The 23,015-nt window shown below is 46.6% G+C and overlaps 1 protein-coding gene across 1 annotated transcript; it reads right to left on the minus strand.

Annotated features, from left to right (window-relative positions):
• Window positions 1–1,793: 1,793 nt before the first annotated feature.
• Window positions 1,794–18,945, minus strand: LOC143935163 (GTPase RhebL1-like). The gene is made up of 8 exons (XM_077458820.1): window positions 18,794–18,945; window positions 11,846–11,917; window positions 7,323–7,390; window positions 7,160–7,242; window positions 6,028–6,084; window positions 4,800–4,847; window positions 4,631–4,715; window positions 1,794–3,618 (listed from the first exon to the last, which is right to left on the minus strand). The coding sequence occupies exons 1-8, from the start codon at window positions 18,849–18,851 to the stop codon at window positions 3,529–3,531; spliced, it is 561 nt and encodes a 186-aa protein (XP_077314946.1). The 5' UTR covers window positions 18,852–18,945; the 3' UTR covers window positions 1,794–3,528.
• Between the last annotated feature and the right edge of the window lie 4,070 nt (window positions 18,946–23,015).

Consider the following 23,015-nt stretch of genomic DNA (forward strand, 5'->3'; position numbering starts at 1 on the left):
GAGGGCAGTAGCCAATAGCTTTGGTCTCGTAATTTATTCTGAGCATGCGTGGCACTTTGTCCGTCGGAATTTAAACAATCAGATTTTGTTGTCGGAAAATTTTAGATCCAGCTCAAACTGTGTGTTGGAAATTCCGACGGAAAAAGTCTGAGGAGCCCACACACGATCGGATTTTCCAACACCACAATCCGATCGCACATTTTCCGTCAGAAAGTCCAACAGTGCGTACAGGGCATAACATCCACCAGCTCCGTAATGTCATCATGGAGGAGGGAAGAGGACTCCAGTGGTAACCTGTGAAGCTCTGGTGACCTCCATGCCCAAGAGGGGTAAAGGGGATGTAAGACTGCTTTCACGCTGCCGTGCCCATAGAATCGGCGGCAAAACGCCGCTATTTTTAGCAGCGTTTTACTGTCGAATTTGCAGCACATTTTTGCCACCATCGGGGCACTTTTAACCCCGCCAGCGGCCGAGAAAGGGTTAAAACTGCGCACAATAGCTGCGTTTTGCCGACGGTATTGCAGTGCTGCCCCACTGATTTCAATGGGGAGCAGCGGAGGAGTAGTGGTAAACACACCGCTCCAAAGAAGCTGCTGGCAGGACTTTTCCCCGACATCCTGCCAGCGCACCGCTCCGGTGTGAATCACACAGGAGTCAATGGTGCAGCAGTTTGAGGGCGGATTGCAGGCGCTTTTTCGAACGCTATAGAGCCTGCAAAACGCCCTGGTGTGAAAGGGGTCTAAAGGTAAATATTTTTTCACCTTAATGCATTCTATGCATTAAGGTAAAAAAAGATCTGACAGTGCCGGCGCCCCCAGCCCCCCCGTTTTACTTACCTGACCCCTCAAAAGTCCCGTGCTCGCCCCCAACGTCCTCTTCACCACTCAGCCTGGCCGCCGATTGGCTAGAGTGGATGGATTAAAAGCAGCGCAGCCATTGGCTCGCACTGCTGTCAATCACATCCAATGATGCTGAGCGCCAGGGGCGAGGCCGCGATACAGCGAGCGGCTATAGCCGCCGGCTGTATCACAGGTGCGCGCCCGCAAGTGCTTCTCACCATGCGAGGGAGCTCGCATGAAAGTCAGAAGTACTTGCGGGAGGAAGCCGAGACAGCCACCGAGGGACCCCAGAAGACTAGGTTCGGGGCCACTCTGTGCAAAACGAGCTTCACAGTGAAGGCAAGTATAACATTTGTTATTCAAAAAAAAAAAAAACAACTTTACAACCCTTTTAAAGGCAGTGCTGGAAAATAATGGTGGCCACACAAAATATTGACACTTTGGGCCCAATTTGGACATTTTCACTTAGGGGTGTACTCACTTTTGTTGCCAGCGGTTTAGACATTAATGGCTGTGTGTTGAGTTATTTTGAGGGGACAGCAAATGTACACCGTTATACAAGCTGTACACTCACTACTTTACATTGTAGACAAGTGTCATTTCTTCAGTGTTGTCACATGAAAAGATAGAAGAAAATATTTACAGAAATTTGAGGGGTGTACTCACTTTTGTGAGATACTTTGCTGCTCCAAATGGACTTCCATTCAACCCGTCCACACAGGAGGTGGCAGGAAGGAGAGTCACACCTCTCATTCAGAATCGCGGCTTGTAAATAAATCGTTTTTTTTTAATGAAACAGTAAGGCCCCTTTCACACTTGTGCAACCTTTAAGTCGCCTGATTTGTGCCGTGACTTGAACCAATGCCTGTGTAATCTTTAAGGTCTATGGACCTCGAGCTGCATCAAAGTAGTGCAGGGACTACTTTGAAGTTGCACAGATATGAATGGCACCCATAGGAGATCATGAGGTTGCGACTTGTCATGCGACTTTTGCAGTCCCAAGTCGCATGACAAGTGAGAAAGAAGTCTTTGGATTGGCTTGGTAGGCATGGTAAAAATGTGCTGATGTGGCTGGAAGTAGGAAATGCTAAATACAGAGAGGCGATCAGAGAAGAACCCAAGTTACCCGCACAAATGTTTAATTCGTATACAAAATTCAAACTGTAAACTGCAATAACCATTTTTTATTTTTTTTTTTCAAGTTTTTTTTTTCAGTGAAAAAAAAATCTGTACCTTCATTTACATACAGAAGGAAAACAATGTTGCTCGCCACCCTACTTGGGGTGCAACCGGGATAAACAAGGCACATGTACATTGAAACAAGTCTTCTATAAAAAAAAAAGTGACCATTCTCAGAATTAGTATAAAATCTTTGTCACCCAGTATTGATCAGGGATATGCATATAGTGGACCTCCAGCTGTTTGCAGAACTACAAGTCCCATGAGGCATAGCAAGACTGACAGCCACAAGCATGACACCCAGAGGCAGAGGCATGATGGGACTTAGTTTTGCAACAGCTGGAGGTCCGCTGATTGCATATCCCTGGTGTACACCATGGGTGCTCAGCCTGTGGCCCTCCAGCTGTGTGCAAAAACTACAAGTCCCATCATGCCACTGCCCTTGGGAGTCACGTTTGTAACTATCAGCCTTGCAATGCCTCATGGGACTTGTAGTTTTGCAACAGCTGGAGGGCCGCCAGTTTGAGCACCCACAGTGTACACAGTGGGGGGCGATTTACTAAACCTGATACACATTGGTTACTGGGCACAGCTGCAACAGATCCTATCAGCTTCTAGGTTTAAGCCCCCGTTCACACTGGTGCAGTGACCGTTCCAAATCGCCCCCACATTGTCAGCGATGGAACCGTTTCAAATTGGTGCGAGTTTGAAAATAAAAGGTTCTTGCATTAGTTTTTTTTTTTTTTGCGATTTTAGGTGCGACTTGTCAGGAAAATCGCACCGGATATCGCACTGACCTGTGGCTTTAAAATCGTGCGATTTCAAGTGAAGTTACGTGCTTTCAAGGTCGCATTCAGTGTGAAGGGGGGGGCTTATTGTCAAAGCTCAATTGAGCAAGCTGAAGTTAGAAGATGATTGGTTACTCTGCAAAGCTGCACCAGATTCTGGGGGAGATTCGCTACAACTGGAACATGTAAAATCTGGTGCAGCTCTTCCAGGTTTTTTTTCTTTTGTGAAAGCATAAATGTTAGAAGCTGATTGGCTACCATGTACATCTACATTAGATACTGAGTGCTCCAGGTTTAGTAAACCCCCCCCAGTGTATGCCGTCCTTTCTGACCCCTGAACGTGAAAAGAGGCAGCAAATCCAGGGTTCATCCAATCAGCAACAGCCTAGGAGACACACCCCCTTACCCGTAAAATATCACACTCCTGGGTACAGAAGTGCAAAAATAGAAAGAACTTAAAAATAAAAAGAATAAAAATAAAAAGAATTAAAATAACACAAGAAGTCCCCTCCTTCCCAATATGTGGTTTTACAACCTACCCTAAAACCCAAATTCTCGGAAGCGGGAAAACAATATAAATATATTAATTATAACGCAACTCCCAACCCGGGAGTACATTAGGTATAACCAAAGTGCATTGTGGTGGGGGGGGGGTGGGGGGGGCAAACGGGACCGGATACAGAATTTGGTGTACGGCTTCATCCCGCAGCACCACAAACCCTTCACATTAGGTGACATTTCTTCTTCTTGGTGAAGGACTTCTCCATGCGATCGATTTCCTCGATGATTTTCAAGAAAACCAGTTTGCTTTCCTGTAATGGACAAGAAAATATTGTGATGCATTACTGAAAACTTTGCAGAACAAATTCCCCTTTCCAAAACCTGCAACTATACATTACCCACTTCAACGCCGGGCACAGAACCCCCATCCCTGCCCAGGCTGTGTGTGTGGTATATATAGATATAGAATAGGGGTGTAAACGGCTCATCACCAAGCCGTGATCCGAAAGGGTCATCCTGTTCGGATCGACACACCTGGCGATCCGCTGCCTCTGCCTTAGGAAAGGCTGCGGCTTCGGTGGGCGGTGACGGTCGGTCAAGACAGAGCAATCACTTGTAAACAAACCAGCATCATGTCATGACGCCGCTTCCTCTCTCCCCTCTGTGTACTGATCTGTACAGACGACAGAGACAGACACAGACAGAGACACAGACAGAGACACAGACAGAGACACAGACAGAGAGATCGGATGGCAGTAGCGCTGTGGGCGGGATCTGTAGTGCCCACAGCGCTGCTCTGTGACAATTGCAGTCACATCCATCCCTCCATACCCTGCAATACTAGGTAACACCCAGCCATACTTGGGGATACCCAGCCATGCTCAGCCAATATTACAGTGGGGGAGATGTCCATTACAGTGGGAGAGATGACGTGGATATTACAGTGGGGACTATATGATGGTGGAATTTTCACAGGTTGTTGCTGATCTGAAGAACGCTCCGATCAGTGAGTTTTTTTGATCCGTTGCACCCCTAGTATATAAGCAATCACTTTTATGAATGGCATCCACTCGTGCCATTGTGTACTTACATACATATGCATGATCACTGATTACCACCCCTAATGTATGATCTCTGCCATCTAACTGTTGAGTTTGATGTCCTGGGAAGGGAAGGCTTTATGATACAGTGGGATCCCTGCTCCTTTACCTGGCCATGAGACACTAATCCCTCACTATCTATACATACATGTATATATGTCTCGTCACAAAAACAAACAAACATTCTGGCTACTACAAAGCTTGGCTTACTGTCTGGTTTTACCTCGGGGTCATTCGCAGACACTTCCAGGAACGGTGATCCCCAGGTGTCCGCCAGCCTCTGACCTTCTAAGGGCGACACTTGACGACTGAAGAGCAGAAAGAATGGAATATCTTCACCTCAAATAGCCAAATGTGGCGAAGAGGGTAGAACCGATAAAAAAGACAATTACCTTTGTGCTGGCAGATCGTTCTTGTTCCCCACAAGAACAATCGGAGTACTAAAATAAAAAATAAAAACAATAAAATTGACACTTTGCTGTCTGAATTAAACCAAACTTACAGTGCGACAACCCAGAAGATAAATGTGGAATTCTCTAATGAAGGTAGGATGGAGCTCCGGGGAAAACCTTTGTTATATTACTCCCGTTGGAGGAAGGGATGGAGATGTGTCACTAAAGATCGATCACCAACACCTTATCAGCCACTAATTCCATATGTATGATTTTCCAGAGACTGACCTAATAAACATCCTCCAAGTAGCTCAGGCCTCAGAATTAAAGCGGTCCCTTCAGTCATCTTCTCATCTTTCAATCTATTAAATCTTCTGCCCTTGCTGTTATTTCAACTTTGGATCGTAAAACATATATTTTTTTTTCTGCCAGTAAATACCTTATACCGCCCACTTCCTGTTTCTTGTCTGGTAATTGGCCTAGGCTTATGACATCATGTACAGCTCTCTCACGTGAGATTTTGCCAGGAAGGGAGGGGCAATGAATCATAAGAGGGCCAATGAAAGCTGCAGGGGTGCCTGTGTAAATCCAGGAAGTGAAACGGCAGCAGCTTCGGCTGCCCACAGTTAAAATGGCTGCAGCCAGACTCAGTGGAGGGAGACTTCTGCAGCATATCTGCCAAGTACAGAATCACAGTATATATAAAATAACATGCAAAGTGGTTGGAGAGAAGCGTTACACTGGCAAAGATGTTTTTATTATAAATTATGTGAGCAGGCTACAGTTCCTCTTTAAGGCACCACCCAGCGCCATCAAGAGGACTAATCACTGGTAGTCAAACAGGTGTGCCCCCTTCCTCAGATCTATGCAATTTCTGAGGAAGGGGGGTGCATTGACCAAAACGCATCAATCTACCCAAGCAGTGGTGCATCAGTCATCAATCATGGCAGCTCCTATGTTTCTCCTATTATATTTTTTCCTCTAAGCTGCAGAGAAAAAGGGAGAAAAGCTGTCTGTGGCTCCTTGTGTATATGTGTGTGCATGTAGGCGTGAGAGATAAGGACCTTAGATTCTAAGTGCAAAGGCAGGGACTGATGTGAACGAATAACGTGTAAAGCACTGCATACAATGATGGCACTATATGAATGAATGAAATATTTGTATAGCGCACAATGCGAACTAAATCGCCTCAAGGTATAAATACCTAAATTAAATAAATAAAACTTACCAGCCGATGCCTCTTCTCTCTTGCAGCTTTTGGTGCAACACAATTGCAATCTGAAAGCTGAAAAATGAATTAAAAAAGACATAATTTTTTTTTCCCCTCACTGAACAGCAGAAGTAAGCAAAATTATGAAAAACATAAATCTAGCTTTGCAAGGAAGTCGACATACTAGACCACAAAAAAGCCCATCTACACCAGGAAGATCACAAGGGGAACAGCCTATACCTCTACAGTAAAGTGGATCTAAAGGCCCTATGCATTAAGGTAAAAAAAACCTTCCCCCATCTAATACATACCTAAGCCCCATTTCGATCCAGTGATGTTAATGAGAGCAGTGGCTCTTCGGGTTCTCTCTCCTCACTGGCTCACTAACCTTTTGGATAAGAGAAGATTCTGGACAGCCGCACTCCGAAAATTTGCCTTTATTCCAAAGAAAAAAAAAAAAAAAGGGGTATTGAAAATACATGCCACAGCAGAACACAAGCTCTGACGTGTTTCGCACTATTAAAGAGTGCTTAATCATAGCTATGATTAAGCACTCTTTGATAGTGTGAAACGCATCAGATCTTCTGTCCTGTGTTCTGCTGTGGCATGTATTTTCAATACCCCCCCTTTTTTTTTTTTTTTTAAATAAAGGCTAATTTTTGGAGTGCGGCTGCCCAGAATCTTCTCTTATCCTAATTGCTATATGCATTGCCAGCACCTGTTGCTTCAACTCTTAGGAGAGGTTAATTTCCATTCTGATCTACTTGGAGCGGTGATCCCCCTTCCCGTTCTGTTCCCGGACTTGGCTCACTAACCTTGTAATAGAATACATAGAGCAGACCACAATGTACCAGCTACATCAGTGGGGAACAGCCCGGAACTCTGCACTAACCTTGTAAGGGTCCACAAAGTGGACCACAATGTAACATCAGGGAGATCAGTAAGAGGACAGTCAAGAAATATATACTAACCTTGTAAGATAATCAATCCACAGATTATACCACAATGTATACATCTACACCAAATATATCAGTGGAGGAACAGCCCAGGATTCTGTGCCAACCTTGTAAGGGAGTCTACAGAGTAGACCACAACGTACCATCTACACCAGGTAGAACATTAGGAGAACATCTCAGAACTCTCCACTAACCTTGTAAGAGAATCCACACTGTAGACCACGATGTATCCATCCACACCAATAAAAAAGGATGGAGGAAGGAAGGAGAATTCCAACTGTATAGAATTGGAAGGCGATATGTCAGGCATGGCCGCAAATGTCGCCATTACACCTTATAATGGAAACAAGTACTTACATGACTCGCCGTGTCCACCACAGTCACTTCATACTGATCCCTTCCCACGTAAACCGTATTGTTCCAAACTGAGGAGGAGCCAATAGAAAAACAGGTTACCAAAACAGAAAGTGAAAGTGAAATCTTTTCATTTTATTTTTTGAATATAGCATGGAAGGCTGAGAGGCTCTGCCAGGTTTTTATTTTTTAATTTTATTTATTTTTTTTAATTGCTATCTGTATTCCATTGGAGATGTCCTCATGGTCCTCCTCACTGGAACAGGAAGTAAGGGTAAATCTCAAAAAGAGCCAAAGATAATAAAATAACAATTTGCTGGGATTCTTACATTATGTTACTGTTTTTATGCTGTCTGCAGAGGTTCTCATCTTTCCATACTGCAAAACAGTATCCACTTTAAAAGAGCAAGTCTTTATGCTCAACACACTGAATGAAACAGCTGACATTCACTGTACTTTACTTACTGCTCTCTATGGCCAGCTGGCACTTGCTGCTTTCTGTGATCTGTGGTACTTCTGTCTATGGTCTAGGATATTTACTGCCCGACATGGTCAGCTGGTACCTGCTGCCCGACATGGTCAGCTGGTACCTACTGCCTGACATGGTCAGCTGGTACCTACTGCCCGACATGGTCAGCTGGTACCTACTGCCCGACATGGTCAGCTGGTACCTACTGCCCGACATGGTCAGCTGGTACCTACTGCCCGACATGGTCAGCTGGTACCTACTGCCCGACATGGTCAGCTGGTACCTACTGCCCGACATGGTCAGCTGGTACCTACTGCCCGACATGGTCAGCTGGTACTGTTTTCTATGATCATTCTCTGTGATGAACTGGAACTTCCTGCTCTACAGTCAACTGGTACTTACTACTTTCTATGATCATCTGGTACTTACTGCTCTCCATGGTCAGCTGGTACTTACTATTTTCTTTGATCATTCTCTATGGTCAAAAGTAACAGTACAGCGCAAATAAATGAATAATATAAATAAATAACACTCAATTGATATAGTGCATAAAACACAAAAGTCCATAAGTGAAAAGAAAACAGGTGTAGTTGTCAAGAAGAGTCCGCTTGTGCAGTGTGTCTTCAATCAACATAACAAGTGATGATGTGATCCCTTCACCAATGAGCAAGATGGACTCTCACCTCAAATAATGGACCCCTGATATATCAGACAGGTCAAAAAACGCATGTTCCCATCATGGGTAAATCACAGCATTCAGCAGACATAACGGAAGTACTCCAAGAATAAATCCTTTTCCATGTCCTCAAATCAATATGATTCCATATAGAAACATAAAAAACAAAATCTAGTGCTCTCCGTTTAAACGAATTTATTAAAAAAGAGACAGTAGTAAGAAAGGTACACTCACATTCTGATGCACTGATCCCGCCTACTTTCGGGGACGCAGCGCGTACGGACCACGTGACCTAAGCCGTGACGTCATCCGCAAGCTGTTACACTGATCCGCGCATGGACATTGTGTTGTATTTGTTTTTATGCTCAGCACTCGGCACTGGAGATCAGTGCATCAGAATGTGAGTGTACCTTTCTTACTACTGTCTCTTTTTTAACCTCCTCGCGCCCGCCCTATAGCCGAATTACGGCCGTAGAGCAGGCGCGTTCGTTCGGGCGGTCGTCCCTGGACGGCCTGATGTTTACTTCCGCAATGCGCGCCGCCGCGGGCGCGCATCGCGGAAGTTCTGTGTTCGCCGTGTCCCCCGGGGACAGGCAAACACAGATCGCTGTAAACGGCCAATCACAGCGGCCGTTTACAGCGTGATCGGCGTGTCCAATGGGAGATGATCTCATATGTAAACATATGAGATCATCTCGCAGCGCCGCTCTCCTTCCTCGCACAGACAGTGCGAGAGGGGAGAGATGAACGGCTGCAGCGGCAGCCGTTCTGATTCTGGAAAAAAAAAAAATTAAAAAAATGAAATAAAAAGTGCCATCCGCCCCCAGCAGTGCCATCCGCCCCCAGCAGTGCCATCCGCCCCCAGCAGTGCTATCTGCCCCAGTGCCATCCACCCCAGTGCTACCTGCCCCCAGTGCCATCCACCCCAGTGCTACCTGCCCCCAGTGCCATCCACCCCAGTGCTACCTGCCCCTAGTGCCATCCACCCCAGTGCTACCTGCCCCTAGTGCCATCCACCCCAGTGCTACCTGCCCCCAGTGCCATCCACCCCAGTGCTACCTGCCCCCAGTGCCATCCACCCCAGTGCTACCTGCCCCCAGTGCCATCCACCCCAGTGCCACCTGCCGTCAGTGCCACCTGCCCCCAGTGCCACCTGCCGTCAGTGCCACCTGCCGTCAGTGCCACCTGCCGTCAGTGCCACGTGTCATCAGTGCCACATAGTGCCATCTGTCATCAGTGCCACGTATCAGTGCCATTTGTCATCAGTGCCACCTGTCAGTGTCACGTGCCATCTGTTGTCAGTGTCACGTGTCATCAATGCCACTTATCAGTGCCATCTGTCATCAGTGTCACGCGTCATCGGTGCCATGTATTAGTGCCATCTGTCATCGGTGGCACATATTAGTGCCACGTATTAGTGCCATCTGTCATCGGTGCCACGTTTCAGTGCCACGTGTCATCAGTGCCACGTATTAGTGCCACGTGTCATCAGTGCCACGTATAAGTGCCACGCGTCATCAGTGCCACATATTAGTGCCATCTGTCATCAGTGCCACATATTAGTGCCATCTGTCATCAGTGCCACCTGTCATCATTGCCACGTATCAGTGCCATCTGTCATCAGTGTCACGTGTCATTGTCCTGGTGCTTCAAAAGTGTAATAAATAGTCAACAAGTTAGATGTGTAACTTATGTTCCTAGAACACATGATGGCGCTACCTGCATGTTGGGCCTCTCTATGTGGCCAGGCTGTGAAAAAGTCCCACACATGTGGTATTGTAATACTCAGGAGGAGTAGCAGAATTTTTTGGGGGGTGTCATTTGTGGTATACACATGCCACGTGAGAGAAATAACCTATTACAATGACAATTTTGTGGAGAAAAAAAAAAAAATGAAAAATCTTAATTTTGCAAAGAATTGTGGGAAAAAAATGACAACATCAAAAAGCTCACTATACCTCTTACTAAATACCTTGGAATGTCTACTTTCCAAAAAGGGGTCATTTGGGGGGTATTTGTACTTTCCTGACTTGTTCGGGTCACAAGAAGCGAGATAGGCCACCAGTACATCAGATGTGATCAATTTTGTGCGATTCGCACCACAGCTTGTAGACTCTCTAACTTTCACAAAGACCAAATAATATCCACTAATTTGGGTTATTTTTACCAAAGACATGTAGCAGTATAAATTGTGACCAAAATTTATGAAGAAAAATTAATAATTTGCATAATTCTGTCACAGAAACAAAGAAATATGCGTTTTTTTTCAAAATTTTCGGTCTTTTTTCATTTATAGCGCAAAAAATAAAAACCCCAGAGGTGATCAAATACCACCAAAAGAAAGCTCTATTTGTGGGAAAAAAAGGACAAAAAATTCATTTGGGTACAGTGTTGCATGACTGAGTAATTGTCATTCAAATTGTGAGAGCACCGAAAGCTAAAAATTGGTCTGGGCAGGAAGGTGTTTAAGTGCCCTGTAAGCAAGTGGTTAATAAATTCGTTTAAACGGAGAGCACTAGATTTTGTTTTTTATGTTTCTATATGGAATCATATTGATTTGAGGACATGGAAAAGGATTTATTCTTGGAGTACTTCCGTTATGTCTGCTGAATGCTGTGATTTACCCATGATGGGAACATGCGTTTTTTGACCTGTCTGATATATCAGGGGTCCATTATTTGAGGTGAGAGTCCATCTTGCTCATTGGTGAAGGGATCACATCATCACTTGTTATGTTGATTGAAGACACACTGCACAAGCGGACTCTTCTTGACAACTACACCTGTTTTCTTTTCACTTATGGACTTTTGTGTTTTATGCACTATATCAATTGAGTGTTATTTATTTATTTATTTATTTATATTATTCATTTATTTGCGCTGTACTGTTACTTTTTACTTTGTAATGTGGGATTTGGTATTTTGACCTATAGTATTCTAGCTGCATTTTTTTCACTATTTCACTTATTTTATTGTGTTCAGCGCTGATTGATTTTTCGTTTTATACATTCTCTATGGTCAACTAGTATTTTTGCTCTCTATTGTCAACTTGAACTTACGTCTCTAGAGTCAACTGGTACTTACTGTTCTCCATGGTCAGTTGGTACTTACTATGTTTTCTATGGTCAACTGGTACTTGATTCTCCCCATGGTCAGCTGGTACTTTTTGTTCTTTATAGTAAGCTGGCATTCACTTTTCTCTATGGTCACTGGTACTTACTCCCTTCTATGGTACTCCTCTCTATAGTCAGCTGGTACTTACGGTTTTCTATGGTACTTATTGTTTCCTATGGCCATCTGGGATTTACTGTACTCTATAGTACTTACAGCTCTCTATGGTCAGCTAGTACTTACTGTTCACTATATAATCTCTGGTACTTACTGTTCTCCAGAGTTGGCTCATACTCTTTCGGGAATTCTCCTTTGACAAACTGAAGGGTCAGGGCTGTTTTACCTACAGATTAAAAAAGTTGGAAAGGGAAATATTGGTGGCAAATACGATCAGCAATCCAGAATTCAGAAGCCAAGGAGTGGCTGGAGATAGGGTGACAGGCACAGAGGGGCCAGAGATGGGGGGGGGGGCAGGTAGAAAGAGGTTCACGATGGAAAGAATGGCTCATAGAAGTCCGAGGTAGGAAGTCAGGCACGCAAGAGCCTAGAATGGGAAGCCAGGCACACAAGAGCCTAGAATGGGAAGCCAGGCACACAAGAGCCTAGAATGGGAAGCCAGGCACACAAGAGCCTAGAATGGGAAGCCAGGCACACAAGAGCCTAGAATGGGAAGCCAGGCACAGAAGAGACTAGAAGGTCAAATACAGAAATGTCAGGAGCACATTATCCCTGAACACTGATTTTCCAGCATGCTGGCCAATGTGTGGACCTGTCAATAGCACACCTCAATATTCAGAGGTGAACAAAGACACCATTTATAACAAAATGATTAGACAAAGGTCACACCTCAGCAACACCCCCACTTACATGGACACACCTGTTGGATAGTCATGAGGATAGTTGGACACGGCTGTGCCCAGGGTCACATTTATGAATGCATGCCTGTAAAGTCCTTATAAGGGTGGCCATACATTATAAAAATTTTCTATTCAATTTCCTATAGAATTACCATCAATTATGTAGTGCAAGTGCCGGCCTGATTGCCCGCAAAATTTGTGACGTTTTTAGGTGTAACCTCAAATTATAAGGTTTTGGTAAATCTAAGGCCGCGTACACACGGGCGGATTGTCTGCCCAACTTAGTCCGCTGAAACGTGTTTCAGCGGACAATCCGCTCGTGTGTGGGCTTCAGCGGACTTTTTCAGCAGACAGTCTGACGGACTTAGTCTTTCGGAATTTCCGTAATTTTGTCCGTCCAAACTTGGTTTCAGCGGACAGTCCGCTCGTGAGTAGGCAAGTTGGACGGACTAAGTATGGCGCATGCTCAGAAAGGATTTACACGCCGAAGGTTGCATTGCAGTGTATTGGACGTCGTATTTCTAGTCCCGTCGTACGTGCCGTACACGTCATCGCGCAAGCTTTCAACGGACTGTCTGTTCATCGTGTGTGGTCAAGTCCTTTCATTCAAAAGTTGAACGGACTGTCTGTCGGATTGTCTGACGAACTTAGTTGGGCAGACAATCCGCCCGTGTGTACGCGGCCTAAAGGAGAATTGCACAAAAAAAAAAAAAAAAAATTGTATAATGTATGGCCAGCATTAGATTCATACACCTCTAAATATTGTGTATTTTATGCAGGATCTTCTGCTAGTGTCCCAAGAACTGGGCTCACAGAGAGATCTGTAGTGAAGCACTCCACATTACTCTGTATTAATCCAAACATTCATTTTAAAAACAGAATGTTAAAAAGAAGTGAAAATTTCAAACAAAATTCTTTCATTCAGCGAATGTACAATGTACGATTTTTCGTCTGAATATTCTCATCTGAAAATTGATCCGTGTGGCCAGCACAAGGCTCGGTACACACCTACGCACTTTGCTTTTGATCTGTTTCTGCAGTGCTTTTTTGCAGTGCGTTTGGATTTTTGCCAACGTGATTTTACTGCAATCTGCATTTATTTGGGGGCAGATTAAAAAATACAAATTGCTGCAAAAACACATTACATGCTTTTCTGCAGCTTCTCCATTGAAGTATATTGAACCAATAAAGCAACATTTTGCGTTAAAGGGCCCTGACCCTTTCAGATATGAACGTGTCCCATAGGAAACCATGTAAATGAACTGTGATGCATTTCTGCAAACACCAAGGCCCCTTTCACACATGCGGACAGTATGTCCGTATTTCATCCATCGGTTTGCGGATGAAATACGGACATACATGCATTCCTATGGGATAGCGGGTGTCTGCGGATGAACATCCGCAGACACCCGATTTCCTCCGCCTCCGCAACAGTCCGATTCTGCAGACGGAGGAAAATCCTATTTTTCTATCAGTCTGCAGAGCGGATTGGATGAACACTGACAGACGGTCCGTGCTCATCCGATCCCCATAGAGGAGAGCGGAGAGCTGACAGGGCGGTCCCTGCACAGTGTGCGGAGACCGCCCTGTCCGCAGCCGGCTCAGCGGGGACAACGGAGTGATCCCCGCTGAGCGAGCGGATCAACACGGGGCGGATCATTACTGATCCGCCCCGTGTGAAAGAGGCCCAACAGACACATAGATGTGAGCCAAGATGTTTAGTAACATAATGGGGTTAAAAAAATAAAATTAGCCCTTTATAGTAGAAAAAAAAAAAAAGAAAGCAGATAATCACTACTGTAAGGGGTTCATTTTTTTTCACAGTAGAACAATGAAAGTAATATTTACAGTAGTGATTATTTTCTCTTTTTGTACTATAAAGGGCTCATTTTAGTTTTTTTAACCCCATTATGTTACTGGCCGATTAATCGATTATGAAAATGGTAATCGGTTAATTTCATAATCGATTAGCTGTCGATTAGTTGTTTGAGCCCTAGTCTACATTGCTCCTTATTACTACTAATCCACCCTTTACCACACTACATTAAACTATATTAGATAATAATAGAAATATATTATAAATATATTATTCTACATTAGTCTAATACTCTGTATTAATGTTTATTACTCAAATATTACTCTGTATAGTAAAATATTACTGCATTGGTCTTTATTAATGTGTTACTCTGTATCATACAAGTCTCCAATATATATATATATATATATATATATATATATATATATATATATATATATATATATATATATATATATATATTGTGGTAGTTCGGAATCTCCAATCCTGGGACCGGGTTTTGGGAACAGCCAGCAGTCTGACTGGATGATTGCACAGGTGGGTCTTGGGCTTAAAACAAAGCCAACACCATGGTTCTGGGCTCCACCCTCCCGAGGAGTCCAGGCGTGTAAGGGAGAAGAAGTGTGCATGTCTGCACAGGTCGGTCTGTCAGAGCAGACAGAGGGTCCAAGCTTGTGGGCTGAAAGAGAAGCTGTTAAAGAGTGCTGAGGTACTGGGTGTACAGGAACTCTGTTAAAGAGCCAAGAGGGCTGCAGCAGAAGTCTGAGCAGCAGTGCTGCTAAAGAGAGCCAGGTGGCTTGGTATTTTTGGTTCTACATACATTACTGCTGTGGAAAGCTGAAACCCCTGTGTGGGCAACTATTTTGTTATCTGACTTTACTTTCTTTAATAAAAGTGGGCCTACGAGCCCTTGAACGACATCTGGTGTGGATCCAGCTCACTGGTAAGCTCTACCTTTAAGCTAAAATAACCCCCAAATATTACAAGTGGTGGAGAATGCGGGCAGCTGGGGCATGGCATGTTTTCTTGCCCTAGGTTGTGGAATACGGCTGGAGATAATGTTGCTGAGAAAGTTTTGTCTGTAGGCCCAGAGTCCGGTGAAAATATGTTTGCAGTCACCCCTAGCAACAAGAAGTTTCCTGTTGTGCCTGCAGGGGGTGCTAAGCGGTGGGAGATGCCTGCTGTAGTTTCATCCCATGGCCACCAGGAGGTGTTGGCCAGTAAAAGTGCAGCAGAGGACTGGTGCATAAGACGACGTACTCAAATGAAGATGGTGACCCCAACTACTGCGGTGGGTAAGACTGTCTTTAATGAAATGATGGCTGGAACTGCTGATTTCATGTATAAAAGGACTGGTTACGAGACTGTCCATGATGATGTGAGAGTGACCCCAGTTAGTGGGGCCACTGAATGTGCACTTGAGAATGACTTTTCCCTATATAGTGGGAATGCAAGGGTTAAAGTCCAAATAGAACCTGTGTTGATGTCTAAAAGTGTTGTGTCTAATGACTATCAGGCTCAAGTTGACCATGGGCTAGGACAGCCTACAAATGCTAAAAATGCTATAAGTGTTACTGTTAATGAAAAGTTTGCTGCTGTTGGGAAAACTTTTGCTCTGAAAGAACCTGGGGTTATCAAAAATGGGCCGTTGCCTGTAGCAACTGGTGGTAAGCCGGCACAGTTGTCCACTGGAATCCCCAGGGAACTTCATGTATTGGAGTCAGAGGTTGCCCTGGACAACTGCGATGTCACTCTGGTGGGACAGAATGGAACTGTACCGTGTAATAGTAATGTGTTGGTGCAAACTGCTAGTACTAAAAATGTGGAGGTAAATGGTGGATTAACACAACCTGTGAAAAATGCAAATGTGTGTGAGGCTTTTATGCACAAAGATAAGGTGGACACGGTTTCTGCTGGGCCAGCAGGAGGGGCTGCAGAACAGCTTGTACCTGAGGGCGCGATGGCTGCTGCAGGGGTTAACCCTGGTGAGCAGGATGAACCAAATAAGGGCACAGCAGAGGCATTGTCCGTGACCCACAAAACTGAGGTTGGCATGGAGTGTCAACGCGACGTTGTCACTAGTAATGTTCTGGAGCAGTTCACTGATGCTGGGCCTGAGAAGTTGTGTATAAGTCCAGCACCTGGCAGCGCTCTGGTGGAGCACCAGGCTGTGTTTACCTCCAGCCGGGAGGAGGTTCCGTTAAACGTTGCAACTTTTCAAGTCTCAGCAAGTGAGTCTCTCTGCATCCCCAGTGTCATGAAAGTCCCCAGGAAGGACTTAGGTCTGGAGTCAAGGGCCTGGTTATTCACCAAAGCATTAAAAGAGATGCTTGAACTTTGGGATGTACAGCCAATCTATACTAGTGTGTCTCCTCCACAGTCTGATGGTCCGGTACTGCGGAGTACCACTAGGTGGAGCACTTTATGGCAGGCTGTACAGAGCAAAGCAATACAGGACAGGAATGATTTATTCCTAAATTTGCTACTTTTGTTAAAAGTTGCCGCTACGTATGCTGCTAGATTAGCTCCAGAAGAAATATTTGAGACAGATATTGGAGAAGTTGAAAATAAGCCTAAAATGTCTGTGGTTACACCTCCTAACAGCCAGATGGGAAGCATTTCTGCTGCTATGGTCCAGTGTGGTGCTGGTCAGTTGTTGGTGAAGGGCGTGTATACTGCACCAGTAGAAAAACCACATGAGGTGGAAGGGCCATGTGTGGACCTGAAAGCAGCAGAGATCCTGACCAGGGCTCAAACAAAGGTGGTTAAAGAGACTGGGGTCCCCAGTCCAATGGTTGGTTTAGGTGACAAACCTAATAAGGTCCCCGGGACAGGGGAATGGGCAAGGAGCGTGATAAAAATTGTATGTGGATCAGACCAGAGCTTGCCTGTTCCGGTGGATAAAAATACAGATGGCATCAGAACGGGTCAAGTGATAGGACAGCTGCCTGCAGAGTGGGTGAACCCAGGGGAGGTGGCGTCCTGTGAGGTTCCTGTGGGTGATGGCGGCCCTCCAGTATGTGTGCCCTCTGCAGACTCTGCCCTAGCAAATTTTGAAAAAAAAGGCATTGGTGACATGTGTAACATTGAGAGGTCTAATGTTGGTTTGAATATGTCTGTCAATGATGAACCAAATAATGTGTTAATGGTACATGATAATGTGGTGTCCAAAGGTACAGGTAAACCTGGTAATCAGTTAGTGACTGCTGCGTCAGGTACCAGAAATAAGAGGTGGGTTTCCGTTCTAAACACTATAGAAATGGGCCCCCTACAGTCTCAGAACAGTACTGCTGAGAGAGTTTTGGGGAAACCTGGGAAACTGAAGCGTGGAGGCAGAAGGGTTGGTAGAAAGACCAACGGGAACCCATTTAGATTTCAGGAGAGGAAGTGCTTATGGAAATTCACTCGGAAGAAAAGTTGGGAAGGTCGCATCAAAGCTCATAGCAGAGTGACAGTTAGGCTTAGAGGGAGACCCCAAAGGAGGCATTGGGTGGAGTTCCCCGTTAGGAGAAGCGAGGTTGGACAGGAGGGTACTTCTGTAAATGGTATCTGGCACAGAGGTGCCAAAAGTAACTTGGGTGTTCCGCCCTCTGGGTCGAAACAAAGGGGGGGGATATGTGGTAGTTCGGAATCTCCAATCCTGGGACCGGGTTTTGGGAACAGCCAGCAGTCTGACTGGATGATTGCACAGGTGGGTCTTGGGCTTAAAACAAAGCCAACACCATGGTTCTGGGCTCCACCCTCCCGAGGAGTCCAGGCGTGTAAGGGAGAAGAAGTGTGCATGTCTGCACAGGTCGGTCTGTCAGAGCAGACAGAGGGTCCAAGCTTGTGGGCTGAAAGAGAAGCTGTTAAAGAGTGCTGAGGTACTGGGTGTACAGGAACTCTGTTAAAGAGCCAAGAGGGCTGCAGCAGAAGTCTGAGCAGCAGTGCTGCTAAAGAGAGCCAGGTGGCTTGGTATTTTTGGTTCTACATACATTACTGCTGTGGAAAGCTGAAACCCCTGTGTGGGCAACTATTTTGTTATCTGACTTTACTTTCTTTAATAAAAGTGGGCCTACGAGCCCTTGAACGACATCTGGTGTGGATCCAGCTCACTGGTAAGCTCTACCTTTAAGCTAAAATAACCCCCAAATATTACAATATATATATATATACATACATACACACACACACATATACACACACATACATATATACACACACATATATATACATACACATACAATTACTCTACATTTGTGTGTGTATAATATATATACACACACACACACACTAGTACTCTACATTTGTCTGCATTGGTCTTCAGTGCTTTGTATTACTTCTTATTACTCTGTATTAGTCTATATTTGTTACATTAGTCTCTATTGCTCCTTATTTCTGACTTATGAATGACTCTACAGGACTCCATCCAGCACATGGGGGGTCGGTGGATCTCCTGGGGGGTGGGGTCACCATGTGCTGCACACCATGCCCCTCCCCCTCCAGGTGGGGACCTCCTAGTCGGAGCACACAGTGCTGTATGTACCACCCCCACTCCCGTACATACCGACCGATACATGGCCCAGGATAACGACCTTGCGGCATCTCGCGGCGGCGGCCGCCATAACGAACGATAGAGGAGAAGATTCCACCAACACTCACAAGTCCAGCCCGGACCGCGGACCTCCGAGCTCCTCCCACAAACAAATCGGGACACTCCCAAGTCATGCGCCGATTGGTGGACTGGGTAGCGGATCTCCAATGAGCGACGGGTTGGCTGGGCGCACCGCGCTGTGATTGGTCAGGCGGAGGCCCACATGTGGCTGGCTGTGTGTGAAGTGATGGGGGAAGAGCAGAGAGAGGAGTGGGGGGGAGAGCAGCCTGAGGGGCCCGGAGGAGTCTGATGTGTGTATAGGGGGCCCTATGGTCATAATATAGGGGAGAGCCCCTTGGAGGGGAGATGGGAGAGTGTATTAGAGTCATCACCAGAGATCTCTGAGGAAGAGGCTGTAACATCAATCCCTCTGCCCACACCCAGGAGGAGCCTTCCAATACTTCCTTCCCCAAATCTTCCAGGCCTGGGAAGTATCTACACCCCCCCCCTCACCCTTCCAGGCCTGGGAAGTATCTACACCCCCCCCCCTCACCCTTCCAGGCCTGGGAAGTATCTACACCCCCCCCCCCTCACCCTTCCAGGCCTGGGAAGTATCTACACCCCCCCCTCACCCTTCCAGGCCTGGGAAGTATCTACACCCCCCCCCTCACCCTTCCAGGCCTGGGAAGTATCTACACCCCCCCCCCTTCCAGGCCTTGGATGTATCTACACCCCCCCCCCTTTCCAGGCCTTGGATGTATCTACACCCCCCCCTTCCAGGCCTTGGATGTATCTACACCCCCCCTTTCCAGGCCTTGGATGTATCTACACCCCCCCTTCCAGGCCTTGGATGTATCTACACCCCCCCCCCCTTCCAGGCCTTGGATGTATCTACACCCCCCCCCTTCCAGGCCTTGGATGTATCTACACCCCCCCCTTCCAGGCCTTGGATGTATCTACACCCCCCCCCTTCCAGGCCTTGGATGTATCTACACCCCCCCCCTTCCAGGCCTTGGATGTATCTACACCCCCCCTTCCAGGCCTTGGATGTATGTATCTACACCCCCCCTTCCAGGCCTTGGATGTATGTATCTACACCCCCCCCCTTCCAGGCCTTGGATGTATCTACACCCCCCCCCCTTCCAGGCCTTGGATGTATCTACACTCCCCCCCTTCCAGGCCTTGGATGTATCTACACCCCCCCCCCCCTTTCCAGGCCTTGGATGTATCTACACCCCCCCCCCTTTCCAGGCCTTGGATGTATCTACACCCCCCCCCTTCCAGGCCTTGGATGTATCTACACCCCCCCCTTCCAGGCCTTGGATGTATCTACACCCCCCCCTTCCAGGCCTTGGATGTATCTACACCCCCCCCCCCTTCCAGGCCTTGGATGTATCTACACCCCCCCCTTCCAGGCCTTGGATGTATCTACACCCCCCCCTTCCAGGCCTTGGATGTATCTACACCCCCCCCCCCTTCCAGGCCTTGGATGTATCTACACCCCCCCCCTTCCAGGCCTTGGATGTATCTACACCCCCCCCTTCCAGGCCTTGGATGTATCTACACCCCCCCCCTTCCAGGCCTTGGATGTATCTACACCCCCCCCCTTCCAGGCCTTGGATGTATCTACACCCCCCCCCTTCCAGGCCTTGGATGCATCTACACCCCCCCCCCCCCCCACTTCCAGGCCTTGGATGCATCTACACCCCCCCCCCCCCCACTTCCAGGCCTTGGATGTATCTACACCCCCCAACTAGGACTAGGTTCGACTGACTTTCTAAACCAACGGACTTGACCACACACAATCACACCAAAGTCTGACGGATTCGAACATGATGACGTACGACTAGACTAGAATAAGGAAGTTCATAGCCAGTAGCCAATAGCTGCCCTAGCGTCGGTTTTCATCCATCAGACTAGCATACAGACGAACGGATTTTTCGACCGGACTCGAGTCCGTCGCAAAGATTTGAAACATGTTCTAAGTCTAAAGTCCGTCTGATTTTTCGTCAGCAAAGGTCCAATGAAGCCGACACACCGTCAAATTGTCTGACGGATTCGTTTCATCTGACCTTTGCTGTCGAAAAAGTTTGGCCGTTTGCACACGGCATTAGATGTATCTACACTCCAAAACCTTGCAGGCCTTAGATGTGTCTATCCTCATACCTTCTAGGCCATCTTCCAGGCCTTAGATGCATCTACAGCCCCCAACCTTCCAGGCCTTAGATGCATCTACAGCCCCCAACCTTCCAGGCCTTAGATGCATCTACAGCCCCCAACCTTCCAGGCCTTAGATGCATCTACAGCCCCCAACCTTCCAAGCCTTAGATGCATCTACAGCCCCCAACCTTCCAGGCCTTAGATGTATCCCCCCAACGTTTCAGCCTTTAGATGCATCTCCCCAACCGCCAACCTTCCAGTCCAAAGACTTATCCACTTTCCAGGCTTTGGATGTGACTGCTCTCCTGCCACCCAAACCTACCTTTAAGGCTTTAGATGTATCTGCACCCCTCCCCCTATACTTTCCAGGACTAAGATGTATATCCCACATATCACCTTCCACCTCATGTCTGTCCTCATACCTTCTAGGCTTAGAATATCTTCCAATCCTTAGATGTGTCCTCACCCCTCCCCTCCATACCTTCCAGGCCTTAGATGTATCTACATCACCCCAACCTTCCAGTCTATAGATTTATCTACACACCTTAACCTTTCAGGCTTTAGATGTGCTTGTTGTGCTCCCCCCAACCTTTCAAGGCTTTGGGTTATCTGCACTCCTCCCCGCTATGCCTTCCAGGCCTTAGATGCATCTCCCACATATCACCTTCCACCAGTCCTTAGATATCTCTGTTCTCATACCTTCTAGGGCCTAGGATATCTTCCAATCCTTAGATGTGTCCTCACCCCTCCATACCTCTCAGGCCTTAGATGTATTCCCCCCACGTGTGTTCACCCCCTCTCCCCCAACTTTCCAGGCCTTAGATGTATCTTCTCCCTCCCCCAATGTCTTCCAGTCCTTAGGTGTGTCTACACCACCCCAAACTTCCAGGCCTTAGATGTATCTTCCCCACATATATTCCAGTCCTTTGATGTAGATACACACACCAACCTTCCAGGCTTTAGAGGTGCATGCTCTCCTGCCCCCCCACCCAAACCTTTCAGGCCTAATATGTGACTGCACCCCCCCCCCCATACCTTCCTTCTGGTCATAGGTGTGCACCCATACCTTCCAGTTGTTAAATGTATCTTCCCCATATGGCTTCCAGTTCTTAGATGTGTATACACCCCCCATGTCTTCCAGTTCTTAGATGTGTCTACAACCCCCAACCTTCCAGGCTTTACATGTGCCTGCCCCCCCAAACCTTCAAGGCCTTAGGTGTATTTCCACCCCCCCCCCCCCCCACCCTCTATGCCTTCTAGGTCTTAACTATATCTCCCCCTGTGATTACTAGTTATTCTTTAAGGTAGGCTCAGACAAAGTGTCAGCTCTAGGTCTGCATTCAGTATATAGAAATGCTTATGTAATAGAAGAGTTATGTTTTTAAAAAGAATCCATTGTGTTGAGGTTTAGGTGTGGCTGTGAGGAGGATTAAAACCTCTCAAGTCTTTTTTAGCTAGTACAGGTATGTATATAAGCCACAAAGGTATTTTATATGGATGGAAGAAATTAGTTGGCTTTACAGGGGCTTTTTTTCCTCAGAATATATGCAGGTACTCCCTCCTCGCGCCCCCCCCCCTTCCGAGTCACCCCTTGTCCCACCCACCTCCAAGCACCGTCCCTTGGTTTAAACACCCTACCCACCTAGTACCGCCCCCTTTGGAGAATACAAAGCCAAACAAACAGATTCCCCCAGAAACAAGACACTCCACCCAGCAATAATAGATCCCCAACCACCCCCCCCCCCCCCCCAAACAAAATACCGTCCCAGCAGCAATAGGGCCCTGCTAGCAACAATAGACCTCATATCAGGCAGCATCAATAGATCCCCTCCCTCAACAGTAGAGCCTTTCCAGCAACAAAACATCCTTCAGCAGAAAGCAACAATAGATCCCTCTGGCAACAGTAGACACCCCACCCCCCACAACAAAATACCCACCAGCAGCAATAGATTTCTCAGCTGCCAGCATCAATAGACCCTGCCCTCAACAGTAGATCCGCCCAGCAACATAGGATCACCAAGCAACATTAGATCCC

This window comes from Lithobates pipiens, unplaced genomic scaffold (assembly GCF_037356315.1).
Source record: "Lithobates pipiens isolate NorthernLeopardFrog02 unplaced genomic scaffold, aLitPip1_a1.2 Scaffold_28, whole genome shotgun sequence".
Classification (NCBI taxonomy): Eukaryota; Metazoa; Chordata; class Amphibia; order Anura; family Ranidae; genus Lithobates; species Lithobates pipiens.

Excerpts from the sequence above, each read along its gene's own strand:
- LOC143935163 (XM_077458820.1), bottom strand. The coding sequence starts at position 18,851 with ATGGCGGCCGCCGCCGCGAGATGCCGCAAGGTCGTTATCCTGGGCCAT. Across the intron at positions 7,243-7,322 it reads TGGTGGACACGGCGAGTCAT|TTGGAATTCTCCTTCCTTCC; the intron begins GTAAGTACTTGT and ends AATTCTATACAG. Across the intron at positions 6,085-7,159 it reads AGTGTGGATTCTCTTACAAG|CTTTCAGATTGCAATTGTGT; the intron begins GTTAGTGGAGAG and ends TTCATTTTTCAG.